This window comes from Nicotiana sylvestris, chromosome 1 (genome assembly GCF_000393655.2).
Source record: "Nicotiana sylvestris chromosome 1, ASM39365v2, whole genome shotgun sequence".
Lineage (NCBI taxonomy): Eukaryota > Viridiplantae > Streptophyta > Magnoliopsida > Solanales > Solanaceae > Nicotiana > Nicotiana sylvestris.
Genome location: NC_091057.1, coordinates 138,411,540 through 138,420,126, shown reverse-complemented (window position 1 = coordinate 138,420,126; position 8,587 = coordinate 138,411,540). Strand labels below are relative to the sequence as shown.

The following is an 8,587-nucleotide window of genomic DNA, read 5'->3' as shown; positions in this document are numbered from 1 at the left end:
TTAGTCAACATTATACCGTTTGATGACTTTACGAGGGGCAATCGAATTGAGTGACATTGACTGCCATTCTTGGTGACAAAATGGAAGAGTAAACGGTCAAAAACAAAGTATTTCCAATGATTTTAGAAAATTGTGGGAATAAATGATTTCCAACGACTTTATCCAATTGGCTAAAGAAAAAATTTATCCAATTAATCAATTACGAAGCATTAGACTTCGTTAACTTGGTTCCTTGAGTCAGGTTGTCCTTATCAGAATCATAAGTTACAGCACCTATATAAGTCCAAGTATACTTATCAAAAACACAAATTCCAACACTTCCTAAAGAGATAAACACTCTACTTAAAATTCGCCTGTTGATCTCCCCATTAATTTAATATAAAGTTCCTATCTTAATCAGCTTTTTCTCATAAGTTCAAATTTTAGTTAAGGACCAAAGTGTTAATTATGGCATCCACTGTCAAATTCCTATACAGAATGATTAAAAATACTCTTTTGGGCAGTGGTTTACCAGAATTGGAAGAACATCAAACTCATGAGATTTTTGAGCAATTCGCTTTTGTTGATGGAAATCAAGGTAATTAAGAGGTTCCATTTCAAGTTTTCCTCCATTTCTAGTCACATTTTTTTTATATTTCTCCCTTGTAAATTCTTCATTATTCCATGCACGAGCAGTGTAAAGAACTTTGAGATAATACTTACACTGTTGGTCGTTCTGATCATGTGTAAACTTTAACTATTGTGCATGGCATGTCTGGCAAATTAAACAAAGTCTTTGACTCGTGTTTTCATTGAACTTTTAACTCAAGTAGAATTGATTCCACAGAAACAACAGGAGAAAATGAGCAGAATATACTATCATGCAAATGCTTACAAAAAAAAAAGTTTAATCCCGTCTGGGGAGGGTAGTGTGTACGCAAACTTTAACCTTACCTTGTAAAGGTGGAGAGGTTGTTTCCAATGGAGCCTCGGTTCATGCAAATGCTTATTTTTGCTAAAAATTCATTTGTTCCCTTGTCAACTGACATATGGTCTCCCTTTATTTTTCTCCTCCTTAGCCTCACTTTGGGACCTTGTTTTTTGTACAGGTATGTCTCGTAAGCTTTCCAATCCAAGTAAAAAGACAACAAATGTTAAGGGCACTGTTGTTTTGATGAAGAAGAATTTCCTGGATTTAGATGATGTCAAGGCATCTGTTGTCGACCGTGTCGATGAGGTACTTGGACATAAGGTCTCATTGCAGCTTATCGGTGCTGTCAATGCTGACCCTGGTACGTTATAGTTTCAACATTTATTAAGAGTAGTAAACTGAAATCAACAATTGGCTAACTCATTTTCAGTTTGTTGTTAGTAATTGTGGTTTGTTTAACTAGTTGTTTTTTTTTAGCTAACAAATGCAGAGGAAAACCTGGAAAACCAGCATTCCTGGAAAATTGGGAAGCCAAATTCACACCTTTGACAGCTACTGATGCTACATTTAGAGTCACATTTGAATGGGAGGAAGAGGCTGGAGTTCCAGGGGCTTTCCTTATTAAGAACTTTCACCAAAAGGAATTCTATCTAAAGAAACTGACTCTTGATGATGTTCCAGGCCACGGCCGAGTATGCTTCATTTGCAATTCATGGATTTACCCTTCTGAGTACTACAAGAAAGATCGTATTTTCTTCTCCAATCAGGTATAAATTAGCTTTCTATGTTCCTTTTTATTTTCAAAGAGCTACTGATGGATTTCACATGCTGATCATGTTTCTTTCTGTAGACTTACCTACCAAGCCAAACACCAGAAAATCTTCGTTCATATCGCGAAGAAGAGCTGGAAAACCTGAGAGGAAATGGAATTGGGAAGCTGGAGGAATGGGACAGGATCTATGACTATGATGTCTATAATGATTTAGGTGATCCTGATAAAGCTCCAAAGTACGAGCGCAAGATTCTTGGAGGATCAGCTGACTACCCTTATCCTCGTCGAGGGAGAACAGGTCGTTTGCCTACTTTGACAGGTAATTAAATACAGAACTTTTATCCAATTGTTATGCAATTCAGCAGCTACATGGAATTTCTTTTGCTGGACTCTAAATATACTATTGTGTCTGCAGATCCTAAAAGTGAAAGTCGGCTTCCAATGATTAAAAGCTTAGAGATTTATGTTCCCAGAGATGAGAGATTCAATCAGTTAAAGATGTCAGATTTTGCAGCATATGCCCTGAAGTTGTTATCTCAGTTCTTACTTGCTGAACTTGAGGCTTCTAACTTTACTGAGTTTGATACATTTGAGGATGAATTAAAAATATATGATGATGGATTTAAGTTTCCTTTTGAATCTCTTGTTCATAAAATAAGGGATCATGTTCCAATGGAACTGGTGAAAGAGTTATTGAGATCAGATGGTGAACACCTCTGTAAGTTCCCTATGCCACAAGTAATCAAAGGTAAGAAAAAACAAAATCACTTTCCTTACTTTAGCTTGATAATAAAGCAACATGTTTTGTTCAATTTTATTCTGATGTTGTATTTTGAGCTTATGCTATTCTATTTACCTTGAATTTATGGACATCAGATGATAAATCTGCTTGGAGAACTGATGAAGAGTTTGCAAGAGAAATGTTGGCTGGATTAAACCCTATTATCATCTGTTCTCTAAAAGTATGGTCAAGATTGCCCCCGTCTTTACTGTATGATCAGTTGAATACCATTTCAAATAAATGATCGTAATATTTTGCTGAATTATTTTACACACAGGAGTTTCCTCCGACAAGTAATCTGGATCCTAAAGTTTTCGGCGACCAGAAGAGTACAATTACAGTGGAACATATAAAGAACCATATAGATGGATTAACTGTAGAACATGTAATCCTGTATTAATCTTTGGTGTTTTTTTCATATGTAAAATGAAAGAAAAGTACTAAATTTCTTGCTCGTGCCATAAACCAGATTGGTTGATGAGTATTAGTTTCTTTTATAGGCAATCAAGGAGAACAGATTGTTCATATTGAATCACCATGATACTCTCATGCCTTACCTGAGATGCATAAACTCTACTACTACAAAGACCTATGCCACAAGAACTTTACTTTTTCTGAAAGAAGATGGAACACTGAAGCCAGTAGCAATTGAACTGAGCTTGCCACATCCTGATGGTGATCATCTTGGAGCTGTTAGCAATGTGTACACACCAGCAAATGATGGCCAGGAAGCAGTTGTTTGGCAACTAGCAAAAGCTTATGTTGCTGTAAATGATTCCGGCTATCATCAGCTTATTTCCCATTGGTATAATCTATAACTACATAGCCATTATTTCTTCAGTGCCTGATCTAGTTGCTATTTTATTTTTCATTCATGCTGATCTTTGATCACAGGTTGAATACTCATGCAATAGTTGAGCCGTTTGTGATTGCCACAAACAGGCAATTAAGTGTTCTCCATCCGATTTACAAGCTTCTGCATCCACACTTCCGCGACACCATGTTCATAAATGCATTTGCTAGGCAGACCCTCATTAATGCTTGTGGAATTGTTGAGATGACAGTTTTCCCCTCCAAATTTGCCATGGAAATGTCAGCTGTTATTTACAAGAATTGGGTGTTTCTTGATCAAGCACTTCCAGCTGATCTTATTAAAAGGTAAATATGAAGTTCCCTATAAATTATTCATTTATGCACTCGCCATGGTTCTGATACCTTGCTAACATGGTCTTATTGATTATACCATTCTATTTCAGAGGAATGGCGGTTGAGGATTCAAATGCACCACACGGTCTTCGCTTATTAATTCAAGACTATCCATTTGCTGTTGACGGGTTGGAAATTTGGGCAGCAATCAAAAGTTGGGTTGAAGAATACTGTCATTTCTATTACAAATCAGACGACATGATTCAGGGAGATGCAGAACTCCAAGCCTGGTGGAAGGAGCTGCGTGAAAAGGGACACGGTGACAAAAAGGATGAGCCCTGGTGGCCTAAAATGCAGACAGTCCTAGAACTAATAGACTCTTGCACCATTGTCATATGGATAGCTTCAGCACTACATGCAGCAGTCAATTTTGGGCAATATCCTTATGCTGGCTACCTCCCTAATCGTCCTACATTAAGCCGAAGATTCATGCCAGAGCCTGGAACTCCTGAATATGAGGAGCTCAACACAAATCCTGAGAAGGCTTTCCTGAAAACAATAACACCTCAGATGCAAACACTACTTGGGATTTCCCTCATAGAAATGTTGTCAAGACATACTGCAGATGAGGTTTACTTGGGACTAAGGGACACTCCTGAATGGACAAATGATCAAGAACCACTACAAGCTTTTGAAAGATTTGGTAAGAGGCTGAGAGAGATTGAGGAGAGAATTACACAAATGAATTGTGATGAGAAATGGAAAAATAGGTCCGGTCCTGTGAAGGTGCCTTACACTTCATTCTATCCCTCAAGTGAAATGGGATTAACTGGCAAAGGAATTCCTAACAGTGTGTCCATATAAAGCTTTTGATTCTATTGGCACTAATCTGTTGGTGTACTAAATGACAATATAAAATGTTGGATTAATGGCTAATGTGTTCTTGATATGACAAAGGTTAAATTAATGTCCTGTTTCACCTTTGTTTCTCAGTATTTTATGTAATAAAATTTTAATATTTAAAAAGAAGTGGACTATAAGTCAGCTGATTGTGTAATAAAGTCGTACTCCTTTATCATACTAAACCTGTTTTATTAACCCATTAGTTCAGCTAAGAACACGGGGACATCATATGAAAATTTTAACAAGACAGCTACTTAATGTCTTAATATTTAATCTTATCATCTAACATCATTATACTAAGTAATAGAAGACTATCCATATGCTGTAGACGGGCTCGAGATTTGGTCTGCAATCAAAACATGGGTGAGATCAGACTACTGCAACTTCTATTACAACACCAATGAAATGGTTCAGAAAGACACAGCTGCATGAAGTGCTGAAGCTGTCCATATTATGATTGTGCAAGAATCTATGAGCTCTTCGCGAATGCATGATGTTTACACTTAAAATTGGATAACAATTGAATTTGTATGCGATTTTAAGGATACGAGATATATTTTGATACAAATTAGGAAGACAGATTAATGTTGAAATTAACGATAAGAAAATAAATGCAAACCACAAAATTGAACAGCCTTAGCCTCTGAGTTCGATCACCCTCGAGCCAAAAAATGTCTGAACTAGTGTTAGAACTGAACAACAAGATGATAAAACCAGAAATGATCAGTATATTGCTTTCTTTGTGCGTGTTACAATGTGTGTTACAAAAGATCAGAACCCTCCTTTATATAGTAGGGGTGTCCTACTCTTGGTATAATTCTATACAAGGTAAAAAATCTCATGATTTGCTAATTAATCAGCCTCTTCTTGATACGTGCCAAGATTTTTGCCGTGATCCTCGACCGATTGCGGATATTTCGACTTTCCGTTATTTGGCTCGGTAAGTTTCCCTCGATCTTGCTTGGTCTCTGGGTCACGAGCTGAACGATCTAATTTTGCGCCTTGGTTCGATATAACCCGACCTCGAACTTTGACTTGCCATGTTTCAACCTCGATTGGTAAAATAATGGACGAACCCGATTTCGACCGTATACAGATAGCGCCCTAATTTTTCGGAGAGAAGATGACGAGAAATGATATGAATTCCTGAACCTCACTCTGATAGATCATGACGTAAGTGACAACAGATAACTGAAACGTCCCGTCGGTCCAGTCTCCAGGGCATTAAATATGTATCAGTGTTGGTCGACCACTACTGATTTTGAACTGTCATCAGCAAACTATAAATATCCCAACTTTCATTCATTCAAACTTTGTGTTTTAAAAGTTTCTTCTACTCTTGTTCTTTAAGAATCTCTTCACTCTCCAACTTTTGTACCCAGATTTCTTGAACCTTTTGCAACCACTAAGCGTACCTTCTTAATTTCCTCTTCTTCATCTCTGCTTAAAAATGGCGAAAACTTCTAAGAATGTTCCACGTAAAGAAACAACCTCTTTATCACGGTCTGCCGACGATGGGACTGCGGGCGGAGCCACACCCTGAAGAGTTCGTTGTAGGAAGGTGCCCGATTGGTGCTGATTTTAAGATCGAAAAAACCTCCTCGGTACCAGGTCGACTGGAGCCGGTCCCGGGATATATATGTACGATCACCTATGATCTTCTCCCCAAGGTCAAAGAGAATTGTAATTGGGCCGATAAACACATGATGGTTCCCTCGACTGAGGAATCAATTACTACCCACGTGGAGGATTTTTTAAGTGTTTACACTTACCCCTTTACGTTGGGTCCCTTAGACCCGATCATTATTTCCTTCTACAAAAGATACGAAGTGACCCTCGGTCAGATTCACCCTTCTTTCTAGAGGATAGTGATTCTTCTTCATTTTTTTCGTAAACAAAATCGAGGGGTGTGCCTTCACCCTCGATCATCTTATGTGCATGTACAGCCCCCGACTCTATCGAGGGGGATTAATCAAATTTGCTCGTCGGGACACTAGGGCCCCTTCTCGAATGTAGATGAGGATCGGGACCGAGGCTGGATGGACCGATTTGTTCATGTGAGGACCTCGAACTTGATCCCTGCTGAGGATATGTCATTTCCCGTGAAAGGGAACATGAAGCGTATGTATAACTTCTCCTTAAAGATTTCATTTATTGTTTCTTCCCTTTTCCTCCCCCTTATCGGTGTTTTTGTGGTGCAGCTGTGTCTCGGATGCCGAATGCAGTTCCTCAACTCAAAGAGTGGGTTAAGGTCCTGGTGTCACAGAGACTATATTTCGAGCGTGCACGTGAATTGTCAAAGGGTTGGTGGGAGGTCTGTAATCATGGTAAGCTTTCTTTTCTAATGTAATAATGTTTGATTTCCTCCTTGTATTGTTAAATTCTTATCGGTTCTGTTTTCTTTTGTAGGTCTTTCCAAAGATATTGCTATGAGGCCTCCATCCGGTGATGAGTATGTGTCTCTCGAGTCCCCTGCTCCGAGGCAAAGTGATGAAAAGAAGAGAAAAATGGCCCCGAGTTCCCTAACTCAGAATAACTCGGAAAAGAAAAAACCAAAGAAGAGGTCATGCAAGCCCAAGGGAAGCACTGACACTCTACCCACGGACTTAGTCCACCAGCTAAGGGAGGAGTCTGAAGAAGAAGAAGATAAATTCAAGCTGGTGGCCGGTGTGCAGGCAGGTGTCGTGATACAAGGGCCCTCCGAACCCGCAGGTGCTAAAATTGAACGGTCTCGACATGAGGAGGTCAATGAGGAAGTTTTAGCCGAAGAGGAGTTAACCCAACACGAGGCCGAAGTTCGAGTGCTTACTGAGAAGAGGGACACCTACAAGCTTCTCAGTAAGAAGCTTCAAGCCGAGTTAGAAGCAGCTCAGAGGGAACATGTCGCGATGGCCGAGCGAGTAATTTGAGTACTTTACGATAGTGAAGACGAATTGGACATAGTAGCTAATGATCCAATCCTGCAGGTACGACAAAGGCTTGAATAGATCGGGCAGCTCCAGGCACAGGTAGATACGATACAAGTTAAGGCTGAGGAGTTCAAGAAAAATATGGACCTCAGCACAAATGGAGCCGGTCGAGCCCCAACTCCGACTGCAAAAGAGAAAACCTTGGTACGGGCCAAGAAAATCGAGGAGCTTCAATCTCAATAGAACTCAGCTTTTTCGGTAAAGATAATCTGGCCAAGAAACTCAAGGCGGACAAATCTAAGGTGGTTAAGGCCAAGACCGAGGCTGACGCTAAAGTGGACCAGTTCAAGATTGACGTCGAGGCGATTCACGCGCAGGCTAAAAGTATGGTGGACTATGCAAAGTGGCAAGCTCGAAGGGAATCCCTCGAAGGAGTTCATGCTCAAAACTTTTACGTATTGGCTGAACTCGAGAGTGCCAAAGTAGAAGAAGCCAGGGCCCGGAAGCTGGCCTTTCCCGAAGAAGATTCCGAGAGCTTAAGCGAGTTTGAAGATGGCGAAGATCCCGAGGATGAAGATGTTGCCTCCGATGGGAACCAGGATACTTAGGCCTTTATATGTTTTTATTTTTTGCTTTTTTGCATCTTTTTGAGGTTGTTTCGATCGTTGTAGATTTTGTATTGGGCCACTCTGGCCTTTGTAAAAAGATTGTTGGATAAATATATATGAGGCTTTATTTCCCTTTCGGTTTCATATTTTTCCCTTTGCCTTATTACTTGTTTTCACGAAGGTCGGGATGCCTTAGCATAAAATAACTTAGGTTATGTTCGAAAGTTCAAACAAATCTTGTCTTTACATTACTCTATTTTAAGGCGTTTTGGGGGTTTGGTGTTACCGGAAAAAAAATCCCCAAAGTAGGTAGCCTAGATTATAGTTTACCAAGGGTAGCATTTAGAACCGGTTATGAAAAAATATTTTCTTTTTCGAAGGACTAGTTTTTGTTAAGGGTTTCGGACGTCTCTGAATCGTGTTAATATGACCATAACCTTTTAGTTCGGGAGCTGCCCATTGGACTTGCTTTCCCGAGCTATCTGAGCTTGCCCAAGATAATAGTCCTCGAGCGGGGTGGTCGTGCCCTTTAAAATTCGAGGGTTGCCTAATAGGTCT

The 8,587-nt window shown here is 39.7% G+C and overlaps 2 protein-coding genes across 2 annotated transcripts; both read left to right on the top strand.

Annotated features, from left to right (window-relative positions):
• Positions 1 to 508: 508 nt before the first annotated feature.
• On the top strand, positions 509 to 4,473 carry LOC104238212 (probable linoleate 9S-lipoxygenase 5). Its single transcript, XM_009792508.2, has 10 exons — positions 509 to 577; positions 1,089 to 1,271; positions 1,388 to 1,677; positions 1,761 to 2,001; positions 2,098 to 2,430; positions 2,559 to 2,644; positions 2,741 to 2,848; positions 2,964 to 3,268; positions 3,358 to 3,621; positions 3,720 to 4,473. The coding sequence occupies exons 2-10, from the start codon at positions 1,091 to 1,093 to the stop codon at positions 4,471 to 4,473; spliced, it is 2,562 nt and encodes an 853-aa protein (XP_009790810.1). The 5' UTR covers positions 509 to 577; positions 1,089 to 1,090.
• Positions 4,474 to 5,962: 1,489 nt separating this feature from the next.
• Positions 5,963 to 8,029, top strand: LOC138875082 (uncharacterized). Its single transcript, XM_070153904.1, has 4 exons — positions 5,963 to 5,990; positions 6,714 to 6,839; positions 6,922 to 7,412; positions 7,574 to 8,029. Exons 1-4 carry the CDS (start codon positions 5,963 to 5,965, stop codon positions 8,027 to 8,029), a joined length of 1,101 nt encoding a protein of 366 aa, XP_070010005.1.
• The last annotated feature ends 558 nt before the right edge of the window (positions 8,030 to 8,587 follow it).

Excerpts from the sequence above, each read along its gene's own strand:
- LOC104238212 (XM_009792508.2), top strand. The coding sequence starts at position 1,091 with ATGTCTCGTAAGCTTTCCAATCCAAGTAAAAAGACAACAAATGTTAAG. Across the intron at positions 1,272-1,387 it reads TGCTGTCAATGCTGACCCTG|CTAACAAATGCAGAGGAAAA; the intron begins GTACGTTATAGT and ends GTTTTTTTTTAG. Across the intron at positions 1,678-1,760 it reads GTATTTTCTTCTCCAATCAG|ACTTACCTACCAAGCCAAAC; the intron begins GTATAAATTAGC and ends TTCTTTCTGTAG.
- LOC138875082 (XM_070153904.1), top strand. The coding sequence starts at position 5,963 with ATGGCGAAAACTTCTAAGAATGTTCCAC. Across the intron at positions 6,840-6,921 it reads GTGGGAGGTCTGTAATCATG|GTCTTTCCAAAGATATTGCT; the intron begins GTAAGCTTTCTT and ends TTTCTTTTGTAG. Across the intron at positions 7,413-7,573 it reads ATGTCGCGATGGCCGAGCGA|CACAAATGGAGCCGGTCGAG; the intron begins GTAATTTGAGTA and ends TATGGACCTCAG.